A 22142-nucleotide genomic window follows, 5' to 3' on the forward strand; every position below is an offset into this window, starting at 1 on the left:
CAAAGCTAACTTGTTTTTCCCAGCTCAGCTTTATTACATCTTATAATATTTACACTGAATCCCAATAATAATATTTAATGATGCAGATTATTTTATTAAATTATAGTCCTTGTTGTGATTTGTCTGAACATGGCCATTTTCTTGGGATATGTAGTTTTATTTGAAGGGGTGGCTACATTTTGAACTACAGCACCCATGAACACACAACCCGGAAACTAAAAGCCGGAGTGAAAACAGGAAAGGGAGAAACGTGTTAAAGTGTTAAAGTGTTTACTTGCTCGATTAGGGATAAGACACACTGTCAATCAGAATGTCTATGTTCGAATGAAGAACCTTAATGTCAAACTTTTGCAAGCTATTTTGAAAACATGAATGCCAGTTTTGCAATAGTTCTTGTCTTTGTTGGGTGCTGCAGTAACGTTGTATTTTTGGAACTGCTTATAAGGTGAGTTGTCCACCGTTGTTTCTGTCACTAGCGATCTGTCACATGGAGGTTTGGGATCTATCTTATACTATGTATTTAGCTAATTTTAGTATTTTTGCTTATAGCATTTTTAATTAATGTTTCAAATTTGAATGCCTTGTAACTATTGCTTGCCATGTCCTAGGAATTTAACTGGTGTGGCACTGTGAGTGCACATGATAAATAAGTTATTACTTTGACTTTGACACGTTGCAGCATAGGTTGCAAATACAAGATGCAGCTAAAATTTTAAAGGTTTTCTTCAATCGTTTTTTCGTACACAGAGAGTTTCCTGGATGCGGCAACATAGTGACATTTGCTCAGTTTGCATGTATTGCTTTGGAGGGGTTTATCTTCGAGGCAAACTTTGGAAGAAAGAAAACAGCCATCCCTATAAGGTATCATATACAGAGGCATTCAATATGAATTGTGAAATGCCACCTGTATTTAGATTCTAACAGTTTTTTTTCTTTTTTTCAGTAACTATGTGATCATGGTGACCATGTTCTTCACTGTCAGTGTGATCAACAACTACGCCCTCAACTTCAATATTTCCATGCCACTGCACATGATCTTTAGATCTGTGAGTATTGTTATCTGTTTGCTTTCCATCTCTCCTTAACCTAAATATCTAATATCACCAATTGCCAGTGTGTTAACCTTCTTGGTTGGTTTTCTTATCTTTACAGGGATCTTTAATAGCTAACATGGTCCTGGGTATAATTATTTTGAAGAAAAGGTACTTGCTTTCTCTCACTTAGCAGAAAGATTTCGTAACATCATTCTGCAATCAATTAAGTGCACATTACTGTTCCTGGCCTCTCTGCATACCCTGTGAACAATGTTGTGATAATGTCCATGCACTGTCTCCCTGAAGGTATTCAACCAGTAAATATATGTCCATAGTCCTTGTGTCCACGGGTATCTTCATTTGCACCATAATGTCTGCCAAACAAGTGGTGAGTCTATAAATGGGGACTTCAGATATCAATACTTCTTACTTCATACAGTTCATAATAACTTGTGCAGAACAGTATAAGTTAGTAAGTAAGGAATATTTGTGTTCTATTATTCTTGTAATTTCTTTCTTCAGAACGTAGGGAATGAGGCCACAAACGATGATGGTTTTTATGCCTTCCTACGCTGGCTTCTTGGTGAGTCTTTCCTCCAAGTGGTGCTTTCTTCCAAAATGACTTGCATTTACATTGTGAAAGTTGACCTGTGTGTGCCTGGGTGTGTACTCGAGGGCATGTGCTAAGTAAATATATATTTCAATGTCATTGGAAGTGGTAAGGTTCACCTTGGCATAGAGCCTAATTTGTGTCGTCACTAATTCAACATTGTCATTATTAAACTTTATTCTGGCTTCACTGTTCTTTTAGGTATTGGCATGTTGACCTTTGCACTTCTCATGTCTGCAAGAATGGGCATATTCCAAGAGACATTGTACAAGCAGTATGGCAAACAGCACTCGAAGGAAGCTCTCTTCTATAATGTGAGCAACCTTCTTATGTCCCCCACCTACCTTTAACCATGCATCATTCTATTTGTGTTTTACTATATCACATGAAATGATCACATTTCCCCGTCAGCATTGCCTTCCTCTGCCTGGGTTCCTGCTCCTGTCTACAGACATCTACAACCACGGTTTACTCTTCAGTCAAAGCAGTAAGTTAACAGTTTTTCACTTGGGGGAAATCCAGTAGGAATCCTGTCGTAACGTAATTTATTAAGTTATTACTTTCTCATAACGTTTTCGATAAATTCTCAGTCAAAGTAGTGAAAGCATAACCTATCCATTTTTGAGTATTGTGGAAATTAATGAGTTTGAAAAGTTAGGTCTGTGAGTGTCATTAGTCACAGAAGTGTGATGGTAGTTGTAATCAGAGTTGTGCTGTAAACAATATTTTGTTTTTCAGTTCCTGTAGAGGTCCCTGTGATTGGACAAGCTGTACCAGTGATGTGGATATACCTTCTGATGAATGTCATAACACAGTATCCTTCTGCTCAATGAATTACAATGTTGTGCAATTGACCCACACACCAGGGAGACACAATTGCAAAATATGTTCAGTTAAGACTATGTTCCTTGTACAGAACTTAACCTATTTCCTCAGATATATTTGCATTCGTGGTGTGTTTATCTTGACAACGGAGTGTGCTTCACTCACAGTGACACTGGTGGTGACTTTGAGAAAGTTCCTCAGCCTCATCATCTCCATCCTGTACTTCAATAACCCCTTCACTGTCTGGCACTGGGTTGGCACTGCAGTTGTGTTCCTGGGCACTCTGCTGTACACAGATGTGTGGTCCAGTGTACGGACTGTCTTGCGTGGACCAGAGAAGGAGAAGAAGATGGAGTGATGTGCAACACTAACATCCCACTCTGAGAGTGCCTATAATCTGATGTACTGTACATGAATCCGTGTGGATATGGCCTGTTTATCCCTCTGCTGTAGGACTTTATTTTAGGTAGTGACAGTATCATGTTGCTTTTTGAGAGTCAAGTTTGTAAATGCATTTTTCCATTGTTTACAATAGTGATACCTTTCCACTAGAATAACGTGCACTCCATTGACTGAAGGCAAACTTAACATGTATTTTGTCAGTTTGGTTTGTTATGGGTGTGGAATATGTTTTAACTGTTAGTGAAGAATATCATATGAAGTTGTAATGCACAGAAAATCGTAATTATAGCGATTATACTGTTTGGATGGAACATGCTGATGCTGTTAACATTTAGTTGAAATCAGTGGAAATGTTATATGCGGTGACACCGAGGCAATATCGCAGATGCCAAATTAATACAATATTGCATGTAGGCTGTAGCCAGAGCCATGTAGGATACTGTGTCATACAGGTCTTTCTCAGGATATTTGGCAGGACAAGTAATTGTCACGAAGTATAACAAAACCCTGTCATAGCATCATCAGTCTCCCCTAAAATAAAAAAAATAAATGGACTTATGTTCCCATGTATAGTATGGAAAGATATAATGGAACATAATGTACGCTTTCTTCACAGTGACAAATGAAGGTGGACCAGTAGAAAACGTTGATGTTAAAGACCCACTTGTCCAGCCAATGGTATTCGTTTTTGTTAACTCACAAGTGGGAAGGGCACGTTTGCAGCGTTGTGTGTGGGGCTGTTCTAAACTCTGGACCGAATGTGGTCTTGGTAGGTCCACAACCCACACCGTGGACGTTACCTATTAATAAACCACATATTTTAATAACAGATTATAGTTCAGAAATGGGGGGAAACAGCTCTAGTCACCTTTCGTTTGAAGACGATGTCGACCGCGGTGTTACTTTTGTGAAGGGCATTCGGGTGAGTGCCGATACACAAACTTGTGTTCAAGTGTTAAAATGCATAGATTGCCCTTCGAAAGTTTGTAGAGCACATCATTTATACATTTTACAGTTGTATACCGTTGTATATGTTAGCAGTTCACAAATCAAGTGAGCGTTAAAAACGATACAACAACAAATGATAACAAATGATATAGGCTATTTGTGGATGATAACATGGAAAACAACACAATTTCCCTAGCCACACTGCTTTAACAGGGTGTCTGATGTAAGTTAAATATAGGCTAGACGTAGAGGACATGCATTCTTGATAAGAGGTAGCATGCATGTCTGTACTATTTTTGTAAATCTTTGTTTGCTATTTCATGTGGACAAAAGCTAGTTGTAGTTGCAATTCCACCCAAGAACTGCTTAAACATCCCCATTGCAGCTGGACATCTCAATTATCTATAATAACACCCACCTGTCTAAGTGGGGGAAAAACAAGTGAACGTTTCCAAGTGATTGTATGAATACCATAATCTCTTTGTACAGCTATCAGACAAGGTCATCAATCGGATGAAAGAATCTCCAGGGCCCGTCTATCCTCGCCCTCGTCCAATCCAGCCTGAGCCTGCAGCCCCCAGAACCACACTGACTCCCACAGTGGAACACCTAGTCCCCCTTCGAACACAGTCTTCTCCTCCATTTATTGCCACCTTGCCACCAACACTCGCCCAGGAACCTTCAACCTCAGCCTCCATCCCACCCGCCCTGGCTATACCAACTTCATCTCCTGGACCAGCAAAGTTCACCCCACCTTCTCCTGTTAAATTTCATGTCCCTCCACCTCCAATTGTGGCACTTCCCCCTCTTGTGGAACATGTTGAGGCTGTACCTAAACCTTCCCCTATTGAGTCTGTACCTAAACCTTTATCTCCCCCAGTTGAAACAGTTGTTCCTATTACAGTTGTTGAATCTACAACCCCAGCTGTACCCATAAAACATATCTGTTCCCCAACTGGAGTTCTTCCGGCTATTGTTGAACCTGTAGACCTTCCAACCCCAACCCCTCTCCCTGCTCCTGTTGAAGCTATAGTGCCCCCTACCCTAACCCCTGCCCTTGTTGAACCTGTAGTACCCTCTACCCTAACCCCTCTCCCTGCCCCTGTTGATCCTGTAGTCCTCCCCATCATTGCTGAGTCTGTGGTTTCACCAGCCCCTACTATTGTTGAACCTATGATCCTTCCTACTATTGTTGAACCTGTTGTCCTACCTCCACCCATGGAACCTGTTGTACCCCAAACCCTTATACCTGCCGCTGTTGAACCTGTAGTCCTACATACTATTATTGAACCTGTAGTCCTACCTACTATTGTTGAACCTGTAGTCCTACCTACTATTGTTGAACCTGTAGTACTACCTACTATTGTTGAACCTGTAGTACTACCTACTATTGTTGAACCTGTAGTCCTTCCTACAGTTTCTGAACCTGTAGTCCTACCGACTATTGTTGAACCTGTAGTCCTACCCACTATTGTTGAACCTGTAGTACTACCTACTATTGTTGAACCTGTAGTCCTTCCCACTATTGTTGAACCTGTAGTACTGCCTACTATTGTTGAACCTGTAGTCCTACCCACTATTGTTGAACCTGTAGTACTGCCTACTATTGTTGAACCTGTAGTCCTACCGACTATGGTTGAACCTGTAGTCCTACCGACTGTTGTTGAACCTGTAGTCCTACCGACTGTTGTTGAACCTGTAGTCCTACCGACTGTTGTTGAACCTGTAGTCCTACATACTATTGTTGAACCTGTAGTCCTACCTACTATTGTTGAACCTGTAGTACTACCTACTATTGTTGAACCTGTAGTCCTTCCTACAGTTTCTGAACCTGTAGTCCTACCGACTATTGTTGAACCTGTAGTCCTACCCACTATTGTTGAACCTGTAGTACTGCCTACTATTGTTGAACCTGTAGTCCTACCGACTATGGTTGAACCTGTAGTCCTACCGACTATTGTTGAACCTGTAGTCCTACCGACTGTTGTTGAACCTGTAGTCCTACCGACTATTGTTGAACCTGTAGTTCTACCTACAGTTGTTGAACCTGTTGTCCTACTTACACCCATGGAACCTGTTGCAGCCCCAAACCCCTCCTCTCTCCCTGCCCCTGTTGAGCCAGTCATTTCCTCTGTTGTTGAATCTGTAGTCTCGCCCTCGCCAGAACCTATTATTCTACCAACCCCTTCCCTTGTTGAACCCATTGTCCTGTCTCCCACTATTGAGCCTGTAGACTTACCTTCACCAGTAGAACCCCCATTTTCACAAATGACTCTACCTTCACCTCCACCCCCTACAGAAGCGGTTGACCTCCCAACACCCCCTACAGCTGTAGATCCTGTGTTTATTGCTCTTTCTCCACCCACTGCTCAACCCCTTCCTCCCCCACCTGCTGAGCCTATGGCTCCACCCCCAGCTACCCCAGTAGCAGCACCTCTACCAGAGCCTGACATGGAGCCCATGGTGCTCCCTCCCTCATGTCACTCTATGGCGGTCACCACCCTGCCCACTGAATCCCCCATAGGTGAAACCCAGGTTCCCCCTCCTCCAGTAGAGTCCATGGTCCCCTCCCCAAGTGTAGAGTCCGTGATCACTTTCCCAGTACCCCCCATCATCGAGGAAGTGGCCCTTGTAGTGATCCCATCCAAGCCCGCAATAGGTAAGTTGGATCTCTTTTTCACATAAGAGTGCATAAGGCCCCTGCTGTTATTAATGGTCACATTAATGCTGGTGCTCATGTGAATGCTGTAACTGCACCAGTAGGTTAGATAGTCATGTAGAAGATCCTTAATTTGAGAAATCATGTCTCTTGTTATAGTGGATGAAGAGGAGCTGAGAAGATCAATCCAAGAAAAGCTGGTGAAAGGCTTTGAGAAAGAGATGAGCCAGAGGCAACTGGAGCTTCGCCAACAGTAAGGAGACGTATTACACTTCATCATTTAACCTGAGTATCAATATTTTTCCCAACCCGAAAACATCACGAAACATTGTTGCATCAAGTATTGGCGTTCTATCTTTTGTCATGTGTAAGACATACACATGGCTGCCTGTCTCTGGTGTCTGTAGACTGGAGGAGGTGCAGGCCCAGGCCAGAGCCAAGGCTCAGCTGGCAGCCCAAGTCCAGATCCAGGAGGAGGTCAAGAAGACTCTGGAGCTGGAGCAGGCAGCCCAGAGAGAGACCATGAAGGAGGCCATCATGAAGGAACGCATGAAAACAGAGGATGAAAGGCTCATGGCCCAGCTCTACGTAAGCGTTGAGGGGTCACATGGTCCAACTGTCTGTGTGTGTGTGCGCGCACAGGAGTGTGTATTGATGCACTACATCTTATTTTCTATGCACACATATCCTTAATACTAACTGCATGAAAAAGACTATGCTTGGTTTAGAGATATTTGCATTTGCTCTACCTATCTTGTTCTATAAGATTCTTGTTCTTTACCTGCCGGGATTGTTTCTGTTGGTTGGAAATCTAGGTCTGCTAGTGAAATCTGGATGATCTTACCCTCTCAAGGGCAACCCTTATAACCCCTGCCCCTAATCAGATTTGTGCTACAGATTGCTAAAACTGGACTAGTTCCTGTTTCAAATTGAAAGTGCATCTTGGACGTTTTCTCTTCATCTGTAAAGATAAATCTCTGTCTTAACTTTCTCTTCCTTGTTCTGTGCATTCCGTTTAGTGGATGGAACTCAAGGTAAGACACGAGGACTCTATGCATGAAGACTTTCCTTTATTTTATGTTCTCTGTTCTCATCCATAATAGTGGCTATACATGTACCAGATACAGTTTATAATCTCTGCTCATAAAAAAGAATTTTTTATGAGCAGCGGAAAGAATGACAAGATCCTCTACACAATAGATATTTATTAGATAGTGGGTTTATGGGTATTTACCTTCCATACAGTGACCTTCTAGGTGATTGGATGGCCTCAAACATCAGAGACATTACTTATATAATAATGGTAGGGTATTTCTGTGTCAGCCCCAGTTTATTTAACAGATTAAGATTGTATTATGTCCTTCTCAGGCCCATAAACTAGACGAGAAAGAAAAGGAGCTGAAAAAGCAGGACATACTCTTCAGGGAACATGTTGCCAAGCTTGAAGAGAAGGTAAAGCCTACAATATCATACTCATGCACACACACACACATGATGTCATGGTCGAATGTTTTTTGTATTGTGTTGAATGTTCAATATATCCCTCTTGCCAAAAGAGTTCCCAGTTCTACAAAGTCACCACCGAAAACTTCCAGCAAGGCTCAGCTGAAACTCACAGACGTTTTGCGTGAGTAGCAGTCTGCCGGCCCTAAAATAAGTCTCACATCTCATACCAGACCAACATAAGTTACAGAAAGGTGTGTTGACTTTTCAATCATTTTCCTTCCAGACGTGTTAATATTCAGCCAGTTTGCGGTGACCTGCAGAGTCAGATCCTCAAGTGCTACAGGGAGAACACAGGACAGACCCTCTCCTGCTCCAGCATCGCATCTGCTTACATGCAGTGTGTGGACAACGCCAAGCAGGTCTCACTTATTACCCCCAACCCCTTTTATGCTTGCAAATGATGATGAATTTTCACCTTGCTTAGCTGTAATATCCATATATTTCTTCTCTGTCCTCTTTTCACCCTTAGCAGACACTAAATGCATACAATGTCAAAGTAATAATACATTTTCTGTGCACCTACTGTATAACTTGCTTTCAGTTCCTCAGTCCTCACTCTTCTTACCTTTCTCACTGGCCATTTACATTTCTCTCTTTTCTTTTCCAGACTAAGTTGAGCACTGGAGGGTGATCTCAGGGCCATGGGTCAGGAGAGCCTTATTGATTCACCAATGGCATTACTGTTATACCAAAGGGTAGGAGAACGGCGACATCATCCACACTCACCAAAGTCAATTTCAACAGCCCAGAGACAGGGCTCTGCAGTGGGAGACTGAAGCCTGCCTCATGAGAGAAATTGAGGTAAAATGGCAGAATTGGCTACCACACTACAACAGCATGTGGAACTTGTTGTCTACTGTAGACTCATGTTTCTTGTATGGGCCAGAACACACAAATCCAATGGAAACTGAAGTGATTCTGTTATCATGTTCAGCAGTACAGTATAAAATTTTCTTTTTTTGCATTGTTTAGTGAATGGTGTAGACTTGTGCCTTAATTGTCATGATAAAACTTTAATTTCCCATTTTAAGAGACAGTAATATATCCCAGAAATGCATATATTTGTGTATTGTTACATAAAGTTTGATATGAACTAATGGAAACCAACTTGGTCAGCACTGATCGAATATGGGTGAAATTAGGCATTCTCTGGTATTTGACCTTTGTTTCCTTTGGGAAAAAAAAGTTGTCTAAATAAACTACTGTAAAACCCCACATATGTTGTTAGTGTCATTGCATGTTCAACTGCTCTCTACTAGACTGCACTCCTGTGGACATCCATCCATACGTTCACTGCAATAAACCTACACTATCAATTTATAGTAGACAATTACTGTCAAAGCCATCCCTAGGATACAAATGATTTGACAGATTTTCAAAGGAATGCCTTCACTTACTATGAATGCAGTAGGTAGCCTACTTTTAAAAAGCCTAACAAAATTAAAGAGTTGAAGTAGTATCAATATGCTGTAACAAGATGTTCCCGTAGTATTCAGTATCAGGCATTTTAGATATATAGAAAAGGTACGACAACCGTAAAGTAATGCATGTAAACAAAACGTCACTTATGTAGCCTACTCGGGAGAGTGCGTCAGGAGCCTCTGGCCCTGACCAGGCACAACAAACAACCATCACCGCCCAGAACAATTGTGGTGAAGAAGACGGATACAAATGCCATCAAGGATGCCTTACACCCGTACCGAACCTTTCAGTCGTTCTTTCCTAGGAATGAAATGGGACTTAAGCCCGAGAATATCACTGATGTAAGTACAGTTATATTGTGTGTCCTAAATGCTTTTACTGCAGGTAGCTTGTAAGCTCGATAGGTTGGAATTAACCTGTTTGATTCTTTATAATAGGCCTACACTGGTTTAGAAAAGGATGCCTACAACAATAGTTATGTTTATATTTGTGTTACTGCGTGTCCTTGTAGGCCTACATGACAACTTTTGGTCGGGTCGTCCGCATTCCACATGATGTTGCGCAGATAGAATTTCTGGACCGACGGCGAACTGGGGAGCCCAGACTGAGAACGCGAGACAAAAGTAGGCTATAACCAAATGTTTTAAAAAGAAAATCTTATGAAGTTGTATTAGTTTGGATCTGATTGCGCGATCACGTCTCGAAGGTTGTTGCATATTATCTGTGCGGACTTCAAGCTTAATGCATTTGTGAAACACTACCTTACCGCCAGTTGCCTTCATATCGCGCATATAGTAATGTCATTGAGAGATGGATTTAGCTGTTTTGTAAAGTAGACTTTGCAAGTCAAATTTGGCCCCGTCACTTTCTTCCTTCAACAATTTCTTAATTTAATACGCAGGGCCGGCCTACACATTCTTTTATTAGTGTCCGAAAACACGCGCATGTGTTTTCAAATCATACGGGGCTTGTAACTCAGTGGCGCAAATCAGGGGTTCTGTGTGTAAGCCTGTTTTTGTGTGTTTATTTTATTATTTCTTAATTCGAATGAAACTGATCGATTATGTTAATTCAACACAAGAGAAATTACGGCTCAGTTTGTAGCCTTATTTTAATCAATATTGTCGATGGCGGCAGTATAAAATATAGGCTATAGGCTAATGTTAATGGACGTAATTAATTAGCGAAATAATTGTAGGTAATGTTAGTGATAAAGGCGCACCACATGTGCTTTATGGGGATTGATGATAATATATATATATTGAATTTAACTCACCTAACCTACACCTAACATATTATCCAGTATTGTTTTTGCATATCTTGAAGCAGGGGATGCCATTGAATTATGTTGCTAGGGTAAAGTCACTCGCACTCTTGACAATGGTATTACTGATATCAACCAGCAAGATAGTTTGAAACATTCTGAAGTTGACATTGTAGAGTAGAACTTTATGGTTGAAAACAGCAACAGAAGTCCTTCTGTGACACACCAGGTGCACATTGTGACATACATGAGCAACAATCACCCCCAGAACAGTACAGCACTTTCCACTCTCATTGCTTCTAATTTCCGAATTTGAACTGTCAAATCTCAACATGAAAGGCTGCTTAGTGTATACCTTGTCACCAGGAGATGGCGCTGTGCTTCAGATTGTAGTATATATTACTTAACTATTCTTTCATTCTACTACTAAGTCGCTCTGAATAAGAGCGTCTGCTAAATTACTAAATGTAAATAAATGACTAAATGTACTCCTGTGCTTTTAGTTGATTTTAGAATATTGACTGTCAGTGTCTGCAAAGCTCAAACTTGTACCAATTGTGTATATATTTAATATATGATCTATTCTACAAAAAAGCTATTTAGAAGGACAGAATCACGCAGAGTCATAGTGTCTGCCTGGACAGAGTTAAAGACCTCAGTCTGTCTGAGCCACACCCAGATAACTTCATGGATTCTATAAAAGCTGTCCAAACACACACTGGTTCTATTTGCATTCACTGACTGGTCACTTGGCATGCCTCCTAAAGAGTAATAGTCTTTGCAGATTCTTGATCCAGCAGACCTGACATCAGAACAATCTGGTTAGTCTACTACTTACGTGAATGTACAGGGTCAGTGGCATGTTCAGTCAGGCATCAAAGTGTTTTTATACTTTGATTGCCATTACAACATGGCCTGATAAAGAGTACCTGTTTAAGATAAGGCTTGTCACTGCATGTGCATCTGTGTCTCTGCGTTTCAGTCTTTCTACAAACTTAAAGTGCAGCAGCCTTTATTTCAATAAGTGACAACAAGTGAGAGGACAAGTTAGCTGTAGCCTGAGTGCAGTGAAAGCCAGAGCAAGTATCGGGTTCTCTCATTCCCTTTATGGCACCTGTCAGAAAAGCTTTTCAGGCACTGCAGCAAGTCAAGTATTGGTCAGTACTTTTAATATGAACTATTACAGTGGGTGGCTGCTGTTGTCAAGAATGTTGTGGGCTATATTGTTGCAGACTGTTCTTTTGGTTCATTTGTGTTCTACCTCACCTGAACACAACAAAGATAATGTATTTTAGACTCCCTTTGTGCTTGGATAAAGGTTGGAGCTGACCATTATACAAACCCTCCCCCCCCCCTCCGCCCTCTTAAGTGTTGCTACTAGTGATTGTTACCAAGGACGCTTCTGTGATGTGGAGACCTGTCGAGGGGGAACTCTTACATAACAACAATGTTTGTGTTGCCTAGTCCTCAGAGCTCTGTAGAGAAACACAGGAATCAGATTCCAATTCTCTAGCTCCTAAGGCTTTCTGTGCTGTCTTTGAATGGCTCTGCATGCTGTGTTGCAATTAAGTTGAGTTAATTCAGTTTATTGTTGTAGAATTATCAAACAAGCTAGGAGATAGAGCATAAGACATATGTCACTGTAGGTTTAGCAGAAGTAGTAGAAATCGAGGAAATGTTTACCTGCGTGTGTGTTTTTACATGTCATAAGAAAGAGGCCTTCATTTGGTTCCAGATGTCGCAGCTGGTTTTGATTGTGCAGGCAATGAACTGGGATTGCCAGGATGTTGGGTGGTGGGTGGAGATAGTTTGCGGCGTGGTTGACATCCAGACAGTCATTCCACTCTAATGTTACAACAGCACACAGACAGAACAGAGGGATGGGCAGAGTGACGGTGGAAGGCAAGAGCACCATTGATGGGATCCATGATCGGACACTTATTTGCTCACCTTGGTGAATGACAGGTTTAGGAAGAGGGACTGGAGGCAATCGTGCCTTGAGGCTGAATGAGACTAGTTGGTGTTGGTAGGGAACAGATCTGGGTAAGAGGTCATGGTTGTTGCACCGTGAGGATGGGAAGAAAGAAGGAGAAGGGGTGACTCATCTTGTGGTCAGCCAACTGGTGCCTGTGAGGGTATGTGTGTTTGAAACCATCTATGACTGGCCTACAAAATATCTCTGTTTCCTGTCACATGAATGGAATGAGGCAGCACAACCCTTGTACTTTGAGTTGTTCCCTCTCACCTGCCATCAGCACACAGATCCAATTTCTTCCTCCTGCTTCCTGGGAATTTCCCAGTCAGTGCGGTCATGACATGGTGAAATTCATGGGGCATATTATGCAAGCAGCAATGCGTCAGAATTCCATCACATTAACAAGGATGCACACAAATGGACAGTCAGCTCTGTCATTATACATCTTTCCCAAGGGTTTTACAGAAAAATTGTAAGCTCTCAGAATTCATGTATTTATGACTGATCTGACACAATGATAGTCTGTGATTAATTTTATTCAGTGAAGTGGAGTAGTTGCCATGGTGCTTTGACACACTAACTCAAGTGACATTGACAGGAGAGTGGGGTTGATAGCTGGATAGGAGAAGGATAGGCTAGGTTTCAATGTCCTGGTTAAGAGGACTGGGATGGTTTTCTCCTGCCTGGCCTTGTGCCCAGACACTTACTGGGTTTCTGTACAGAAAAGGTTCACCAACAGCTTCATGCTCCCATTAGCCTCCCCTCTCACTCAGTCAGTATCCTCAAGAGTGGCTTAGTTGGTAGATGGTGCTGACGTGTCTACTTATCCCATGCAAGGAGGAGAGAAATAGGATTCTTGTTCAGAATATGCCCAGTAAGTCTAAATAATAATGAAGAGGATGGGTTCTCAGGTCATACAGAATAGAGAGAGATTTAATTTCCTTTTGTCTTTGTATAGAATATTTCAAATTATAGCTTGCCCTGTGTTTTAAGTGTATAATTTGTGTGGAATAATACAAGAAGGGTATTAGTCATAGTTGGAATGTGCCACACCCTATCAGTGCTAATTTACAACAATAGGCTATTGTAGGCTAACTGAGCTCACTGTGATCCCTCCCTAGTCTTCTATATTATAACCGTCTATGTCTAATGTCTATAGCAAATATCTTATTTTAGGACATTTTGTGTAATCACTCTGGACTGTCTAAATTATCGTGCATTATAATTGTCAGACTATTTCTCTAGGATGGCCCTTGTGACTTATAACCTCTATCAGTAGATATAGTAATCTAAACATGCACAGACACACGCACATGCTTGAACACGCTCACACCCACACACATACTCTCTCTGTAGCTCTCTCTCTTCAATTTGGACACACACACACACATCTCTATAAGGCAATAGCCATTGCTATGAAGGATAATTGCTCTATAGACTGTATGCCCGAAGCATGAACCCACTGCGGCAAGCTAAGGAACATTAACTCAGACGCCAACCTGGGGCCGCACACCAATGTACATTAACCTCAAGATGGGAAAACTGTAACCATATAAAGGCAACATGACTATAGGCTATAAACGAACTAGACCACGGTCACATGACTTCAATGTCTTCCCCGCTAAATTTCGGACTTATGGTTTCAAAAGAATTGGCATAAAGTATAGGAAGGTCGAATTACTCAAATCTACTTTTAGCATTATACCGTATAGTGCATTTGACAAATTCAACCTTAAACACAAATTAGTTTTTATGAGTTGACCAGAAGTGGAATACTACTACTACAACTACTACTACTACAACTACTACTCCTGTCCCTGTGTTGCCAGGTTTGCAGGTTAATAAAAAATGTCTGTTCTGGCTAAAATGATACACTGCCCTCTGCTGGACAAACAGTGGTTTGGTGAAACAGGAGGACTCTTACTTCTTCAACTGCTGCCGTAAACATGGTAACCCGTGACCTCCTTTCTCAGTACATTTATCTAAACTGTTAGTCGTATATAATAGTCCCCATGCCTTAGATTAAGAAAAACTCTACTTTATTAAGTGTACAGGTCACCATACAAAGAGCAGGAGCAGACTGCACTCAAAGCCTGGTTTCCTATGGTGGTTTAGATGTGTTTTTAGTGTCTAGCACCATATGAAATCAGTGCTGTGGGGGTAGACAAACAACACATGGAACCAGTGTCATGAGAAAATGGTGATGTAATCACAGTAGCTCTTCCCCTGATAATAGCCTGGCTTCTTTCACTCATATCGTATTATCATTAATATGTCATTATTATCTTCTTTCAGATCTATTCTAAATGTAATTTCATTCCATAGTTTCATTTTAACTTGCAGTGTTAGTACTTTTCAAAAGTCACTAGTCAAAAGGCTAGTCTTGGTCCCACACTCCTGACCTCCATCTTTTACTACTCCTCTTAGAAAAGATCATCAATTTCCTCTGGAGATGAGAGCACTCTGGGCTTTCTAGCACCGTTTAAAATAAGTTATAAAGTCTGGGGGTCAATCTGATACAAGGTCAACGTGTTAATCAGTGTAGGAAACTACTTAACTGCTGTTTTATAATCTTAATGTATTTGAATAGTTACAAAGTCAATCTTTTTGACCTGTACCGTATGTAAAATTGTCATTGAACATTTGAATAAATACTTTAAACCTGTCTTGTGTGAAGGACTCCTTTATTAATTAGGTCCAGTGTGTGTTGACCCTGAACTTCTGCCTCAATATATTTTATGTATTATATTTTTAATGGCTCGTTGTAAAATCCTATTAGGAAAACATAATTGTGAATTTACATGTCCTATCTGGCAGCATGATGACCTGATGGATTAGAGGCATCCCATGTCCTGTCTGACATTATCAAGTCGCTCCTCCAGTGAAGTCAGAAACTACATTTCAGCTGACAGATGGGTATCCTGATGAAATGGGAATGGATGGCCTTGCAGAGGTGATGACATTTTCATGGACAAGGACAAAACCACAGTCCAAGGAGCCAATCACTTCCTGCTTGATGGATCACAGCCTAACCATACGTTGAGTCTAGGACGAGGTAGTTGGGAGGGAGGTCACATTGTAGGCATGACTATCAACCTTTGAGGTGTTGAGGCCCCACAACAATGCAGGAGTGATTAAAATGTTCACTAGAGCGCCAGTGCATCGTTTGATAATATGCTTTGTTTGTTCTTGTTAGAGCATGCAGAATGTGTCTGCTTGGTGCAATTAATAATGCAGAGAGAATGTCAGAGCAGCCTTCAAATTACATAATCAAATATTCCAAATTTGATCTGTCATTGTGTTTCTCTGCCGTTGTTTAAACTGTAAGAACTCCTCACTATTATATGCAAATATGTATAGTACACCATGGCAACAAATGTAAAGCAGCATGAGAAAGCAACAGTCCTGCATACAAGCATCCTTATGTAATATTCATAGGGTATTTTGATTTCCCTATCCCATTTCTGTTGTTATTTGATTGTCAGATATGTTTCTGAGTGAAAGAAATGACCTTGAATTCAGTGAGAGAAATGTATTCAACCAGAGTACAACATGTTCTCCATTATCTCATAAATCGAACATTGTTTCTTTTTGTCACACCAACAACCTCGGGTCTGAATGTTTAGAAGGGTGCTCTGTCAGACTTGCTTATTGGATCATTAGCCTACAATACCTAGTTCATAATATGAAAAGTGCAGTGTTGGAGATATTGAGAGATGTGTGTTCTTAATTTGACTGGGATTCTTGATTTACATTGTGTTTGTGTATCAATGCCTTTATTAATGTGCACCTGGGAACTAGCTCGGATTTGTTCATGTATAAAACAATTGGTCAGAAGAAATTCACAAATTTTGCCATTCAAAGTCTCTTGATTGTTTGGTGCTTGATAATTAACTTTAATTGGAGCCTGTCGTGGTTTTGAAACAATACTTCCAATAGCGCATTCTCTTTACATAAGTCAATTATTTTGTATCAAATTTTACTGCATTGTATTATTAATGTCCGTTAGCAGAAAGAGCCAGATGTCTGTTTAAACATAGTTCATCAAACATTTCCAATATATTTATTCTCGTGGTTTTCTGTGTCCGGTAAGAAATACTTAACGGTGTAAGTTTTTATGCATTCTAATACATTCTCACATTCACATAATCAGCCGGTTGTGTGCAAATCATGAAAGCCTCGAGCCCTTTTCCTATTGGTCATTTCTCAAGTTCCGCCATATTCAAACTTCCGCCGTCATGCGTCTATCCTCCCAAGATTTTTGTCTTCGTCGTATTGTTTTTGAAAGGGTTTAGTTTACCAGATCCATGCCATACTTGAATCCGAATTTTTTATTTTAACCACACACAATTTCTCAAATGGAGGAAAAAGAGGAAGTCGAATCTTTTGCAGGGAAAAAGATGAAACGCCGTAGAGTGTTTTCAACCAGGCCTTCTACCGTCAACACGGGTTCCGAGACATCCCCCGACTCCGCAAGGATCAACTCCAAAAAGTAGGACACTGTTGGTCTAGCTTTTGATGTTTTATTTCTACATGAGTGGCATAGAGACAGCGGATAGCACGTCTGTTAACGACAATTAGGCTATCGTTATCTCTAATATGTAACTTTTTGTCGTTAAATGCCACCTTTGACAGAACATAACTGGTTGCATGTGATTTGATGTTATGGGGATCTGCCTTTTTCTAGTCATGGCCCGAGGACATGATAACATTGTTCCCTTTATCAATGTTCCTTTTTAGCTAACTCTTTCCTGGAGGCCTTGAAAGAGCAATTATATTTCTTGCTACACACATGCCCAACTCTGCAAATTCCCCAACTACTAATACTAAAAATGCCATGGATTGACAATCAATTGAGTTATTCTGTTGTATGCTCGTGCCATACATCCAGTGATATTGTATTGCTGGTATTTTAGAAACGGTTGTAGAAAAAGACCTTAGAAAATGCTTTATTGCACTTCATCTAGACCTCCACTGCAGAGGGGTAGTTCCTTTACCTTCCTGACACCAGGGACACCGTGGGATTTCAGTCTGGTGAGTACAGGCTACACACAAAATCAAACAATAGACCTAGGCAAGCACATAATGTGTGCTACATTGGTGTATTCGTGGATAAAGACAATTACAATTTGATAAAGCATGTCTGTCTATTGACTTTTTATCAACTTTTGATGATTTCTGAAACAAAGCATCACGTATTTCTCCACAGAAAAGAAAACGCAAAGAGAAGGATGATGACACTGTCAGTCTGTCCAGTTTTGACCTCAAGGTAAGAATCAATTCACAGTTATGACCGTACAAAAAACACTCTATTTTGCACTCGTTAGACATGTTTTATAGATTGACAAAGCCTGGATAAAATAAAAAATACTTTGATTTTCAAAGCCTGGATAAAATAAAAGGCTTTTTACAAAAAATAGAACCTGTTGTTACCTGTGGAAATGCAACAAATAAGTGCTCATGCGACATACGCAAGTGCTCTAATCCGCCTGAATGAGTCAGGTAGCAAGTGACGTTAGTCATGACTCATGAGTGCTCTTGGTGCATTTGTGGCCCAGGATAATCTCTTTGTCTGTAAACTGGTAGGCTCTGTGTTTATTATGCTTTGATAGAATGGAAGTACATAAAATGAGTTGATTAGTGTCATAAATTATCATACAATCAGACATTACTTAGTGTGATACAATGTAATAAGAGAACTGTCTCCCCCACCCAGGAACCTAGTGTCAAGCGTGTCCGTCCACTGGGAAGAGTGTCATCACTGGCCAATCTGATCTCCCCCTCTAAGAATGGTGCAGTCCGACGCTTTGGTCAGACCATCCAGGTAGCTACTAACTACCTAACTCTGCCTGAAGGCTTCCAGATGGCATCCAACAAGGGTCACCAGTACTAGATATTTTCTAACAATCTGTCTCTGCCCCCCCCCCCCCCCCCCAACCCAGTCCATGTCCTTGCGTAGTGATGGCAAGTCACCAAGCATGTCCCTGAAGTCCTGCAGCAAGGCAGCAGCCCAGACTCCCACCAAACGCAGGAACAGCACACTGTGGTCTGAGAGCCTGGATGTCCATCAGAAGAGCACATATTCCACCAAAGAGATCAAGAGACAGGAGGTACTGCAATGTATTGTGGTCATAATTATAGAACAGTACGCCTCTTATGATAAACTCTGTAAAGACTTGGTGATGGGTCATGGTTACTTACATTTACATTTAGTCATTTAGCAGACGCTCTTATCCAGAGCGACTTACAGTAAGTACAGGGACATTCTCCCTGAAGCAAGTAGGGTGAAGTGCCTTGCTCAAGGACACAACGTCATTTGGCACGGCTGGGAATCGAACTAGCAACCTCCAGATTACTAGCCCGACTCCCTCACCGCTCAGCCATCTGACTCCGACTACTTGTGATTCCCTTTTAGGCCATTCATGAACTACTCAGAGGGGAGCAGGATCTTATTGAGGATCTCCAAATGGCGAGAAAGGTGTTTACCTCAAATTATTGGTAAAATGGGTCAATCTAGCTGTACCAAGGTGTATAGGTGTATAACCAACATGGTTTTGCTTGTCAACAGGCATATCACGACCCTATGCTGAAGCTCTCCATCATGACAGACGAGGAGCTGGCTCAAATATTTGGAGATCTAGATGCTTACATCCCTTTGCATGAAGGTGAGCTTTTACAAATTGCTATTCCAAGTTCTACCATTTGAAGGCAGAATTCATTTTTTAACACTGACGCATGTATCCTCCCTATAGATCTGTTGACTAAGCTTGCAAATAGAACTGGCCCCAATGGAACAGTAGGCCAGATTGGACAGATAGTCATAGACTGGGTAGGTATCAGTTTTGCTGTGTGTTAGCAAAGTCTCTTTAGTATTAGCACATCCGGAACTGGTCAGATTCTGTTTTTCATGATAAATCTTTTTTTTTTTTTTTTTTACAGTTGCCTGGGCTGAATGCATACAAAGAATACTGCAGTAACCAGCTGGCAGCCAAAGCTCTGCTGGACCAGAAGAAGCAGGACCGCAGAGTCCAGGACTTCTTACAGCGATGCCTAGAGTCCCCTTTTAGCAGGAAGCTGGACCTGTGGAGCTTTCTGGACATCCCTCGTTCCCGCCTGGTCAAATACCCCCTACTGCTGAGGGAGATCTTGAGACACACCTCACCAGAGCATCCTGACATAGCCTGTCTGGAGAGAGCAGTATGTTCACTCAAATACACTCGTCAAAATACTTCTATACTCATATACAGTATATGTTATTCTGATACTCCCTGGTCATTTTAAGCCCTTTGTGAATCCTGAAAAATATTGAACTTTCTGTTTATGTAATACTGTCATTATAGATTGTTATAATCCAGGGAGTCCTGTCTGACATCAACATGAGAAAGGGAGAATCTGAGTGCCAGTACTACATTAATAAGCTGGAGTACCTGGATGAGAAGCAGAGAGACCCTGTCATTGACAGCTGCAAGACGCTTCTGTGTCACGGAGAACTGCGTAATAAGAGTGGCTCGGTGAGCATCTTCCTCTTTTACACTCGGGTTACATTTTTGACAGTGTTTACATAGTAGACAAGCATACAGAACACACCATTTGCAAATAGTACATTGGAAATTGTACATTTGGAGAAAGAATTTACTTTAATTTGTTTCTTACAATCTATCTCTGCATTGTATTCCAGAAACTGCATGTATTCTTGTTCTCTGAGCTACTGGTCCTAACCCGGCCAGTGACGAGGAATGAGAAGAGCTGCTTTCAGGTGTACCGGCAGCCCATACCAGTCCGGGATCTGGCCCTGGAGGAATTGCAGGATGGGGAGATCCGAATGGGAGGCTCTTTCAGGGGAGTTCTTAGCAATGGAGAGAAAGGTGAGCACGAGTCCAGGGTGCTGTGTTTCCTAATAGTTACAGGGAAATGGAAAGCCATTGCTCATCCTTCTGCTGGGGCCTGGTGTGTGTGTGTGTGTGTACATGAGAAACAGACTGCTGTAACAGACATGGTAGAGGGGGAGTGTGTATCTCTGATATTATTTAATTCATGTTTTTTTTGTTGTTGCTCCCAGCCAAGAACATTTTCCGTGTGCGTTCCATGGATCCATCCCACGGGCAGTCCCACACTCTCCAGGTCAATGACGTCTTCCACAAACAGCAATGGCTCAACTGCCTGCGCAGTGCTATTAATTTACACCAGAAGTCTCATCCCACTGACCACAATGAGTCTATCAGTGTTAAGCGACACTCTGCAGTTAATCCTGATGAAGTTTCAGGCGAGAACTGTCCCCAGTTCTCCGAGCCTGACCCTTGTCCTCAAACCCCTTCCTCAAACTCCTCTTCCCTCAAACGTAAACTGCACAGAAAGTGCAGTGGTAGTTCAGTGGGGAAGAGGAAGGAGACAGGAGTGTAGGTACTAGACCTATGCTGAATCTGTACAGGCGCTTTTGAGACAAGCACTTGGACACAATTTGATTTGTATCTTGGACTTATTCTTGTGTACTAGACTAGTATATTTCCATTACATACCTATTTTGTAGTGGTTTTGCCATAGCACAAGCCTGTCGTTAGTGATGGCACTGGAAACTATTTAGCTATGTAAAATCCCCTCCGTCCAGTTTGTGTGGTTTATTGTCCCATCAAAGTGAAGAGAATTGTCTCAGTACAGACCTATTTGTAGATTACAAGGGAATATTCACACAGTATGCCAATGTGACTGAATTAATGTTTACAGCAGTTAAGTGAAAATATTTGCTCAAATGACTAACCTTGTTTCTTGTATACATAGCATTGTTTAGAACTCTTGTAATGTGGTAAGGTCATTGTAGTTAACATGTAACTCTTTTCCACAGTCGTTGATTAATTGCTGTCCGTCCTGCAGGTGTGGTCTATTGGATGCTATTATGATCACAAAGGCTTTGGCCATGTCTCTTTTAATGCAGCAGCTAGTGTTCTTGATGTTCAGCCAGTAGATATTGTTTACAAACGCATGTAAATAATTCAGTCAGATAAAGGATGTCTGGAGAAAAGGGAGATAAATGCTGGGAAAAGTGTTGTGTTTGTTGGGTCAGTTGCAGGGTGTGAGGTTTGTGAGTTAAGAATGGTTTCTGTGAAGGTTCACTTGGTTGTGGGAATAACGAAGGAAGCGATTACCAGAACAAAGATCTGACATTAGACTTGCTACATGTGATGACGGTATAGAAAAAGAAACGCTGTAAAACGACCTGTATGTGTGACGACAAATCGAAACAATAAAGAAACCAATTTGGGATTTGAAGTTTTCATGTTCCTAAATGAAAAGCTCAGTGTTAAGAGATAATGGTTGATTGTAAGATGATGTTGTGCACTGTATCCAGCATGCATATTTTCTTTCAGGAAGCAGTTACTCTTGAAAGGCACCAAGAATAACCACATCCTGACAATCTTTTGAACACACATATCCAAAACTAGTTTTTGTTTTGTACATTTAGAATAAGTAATTACAGTAGTTTGTGTTATTTACATAATGAA

The 22142-nt window shown here is 41.3% G+C and overlaps 3 protein-coding genes across 20 annotated transcripts; all 3 read left to right on the forward strand.

Annotated features, from left to right (window-relative positions):
- The first annotated feature begins 210 nt into the window (after positions 1–210).
- Positions 211–3391, forward strand: slc35b4 (solute carrier family 35 member B4). The gene is made up of 10 exons (XM_062462177.1): positions 211–445; positions 748–861; positions 944–1046; positions 1153–1202; positions 1341–1422; positions 1557–1617; positions 1846–1958; positions 2056–2131; positions 2383–2458; positions 2581–3391. Exons 1-10 carry the CDS (start codon positions 369–371, stop codon positions 2825–2827), a joined length of 999 nt encoding a protein of 332 aa, XP_062318161.1. The 5' UTR covers positions 211–368; the 3' UTR covers positions 2828–3391.
- Positions 3392–3565: 174 nt separating this feature from the next.
- Positions 3566–9199, forward strand: LOC134021394 (uncharacterized). Of its 17 annotated transcripts, none has more exons than XM_062462171.1 (11): positions 3566–3793; positions 4309–5596; positions 5651–5677; positions 5759–6478; positions 6638–6731; positions 6886–7066; positions 7498–7512; positions 7847–7930; positions 8035–8105; positions 8208–8343; positions 8592–9199. In XM_062462171.1, exons 1-11 carry the CDS (start codon positions 3716–3718, stop codon positions 8613–8615), a joined length of 2718 nt encoding a protein of 905 aa, XP_062318155.1. In that variant the 5' UTR covers positions 3566–3715; the 3' UTR covers positions 8616–9199. The 17 variants fall into 17 exon arrangements, with proteins under 17 accessions (XP_062318155.1, XP_062318159.1, XP_062318160.1 ...); XM_062462175.1 differs by having other exon boundaries at positions 4309–5542; XM_062462176.1 differs by having other exon boundaries at positions 4309–5515.
- Positions 9200–9602: 403 nt separating this feature from the next.
- LOC134021396 (neuroepithelial cell-transforming gene 1 protein-like) lies at positions 9603–21941 on the forward strand. 2 transcript variants are annotated; one of them, XM_062462178.1, is made up of 14 exons: positions 9603–9747; positions 9918–10029; positions 15463–17137; positions 17613–17679; positions 17855–17914; positions 18362–18469; positions 18588–18755; positions 19061–19123; positions 19214–19310; positions 19398–19474; positions 19585–19842; positions 19986–20156; positions 20324–20510; positions 20705–21941. In XM_062462178.1, the coding sequence occupies exons 3-14, from the start codon at positions 17004–17006 to the stop codon at positions 21043–21045; spliced, it is 1731 nt and encodes a 576-aa protein (XP_062318162.1). In that variant the 5' UTR covers positions 9603–9747; positions 9918–10029; positions 15463–17003; the 3' UTR covers positions 21046–21941. The 2 variants fall into 2 exon arrangements, with proteins under 2 accessions (XP_062318162.1, XP_062318163.1); XM_062462179.1 differs by lacking the exons at positions 9603–9747; positions 9918–10029 and having other exon boundaries at positions 14775–17137.
- The last annotated feature ends 201 nt before the right edge of the window (positions 21942–22142 follow it).

The sequence above is a fragment of the Osmerus eperlanus genome, chromosome 5, assembly GCF_963692335.1.
Source record: "Osmerus eperlanus chromosome 5, fOsmEpe2.1, whole genome shotgun sequence".
NCBI classification, from domain to species: Eukaryota; Metazoa; Chordata; class Actinopteri; order Osmeriformes; family Osmeridae; genus Osmerus; species Osmerus eperlanus.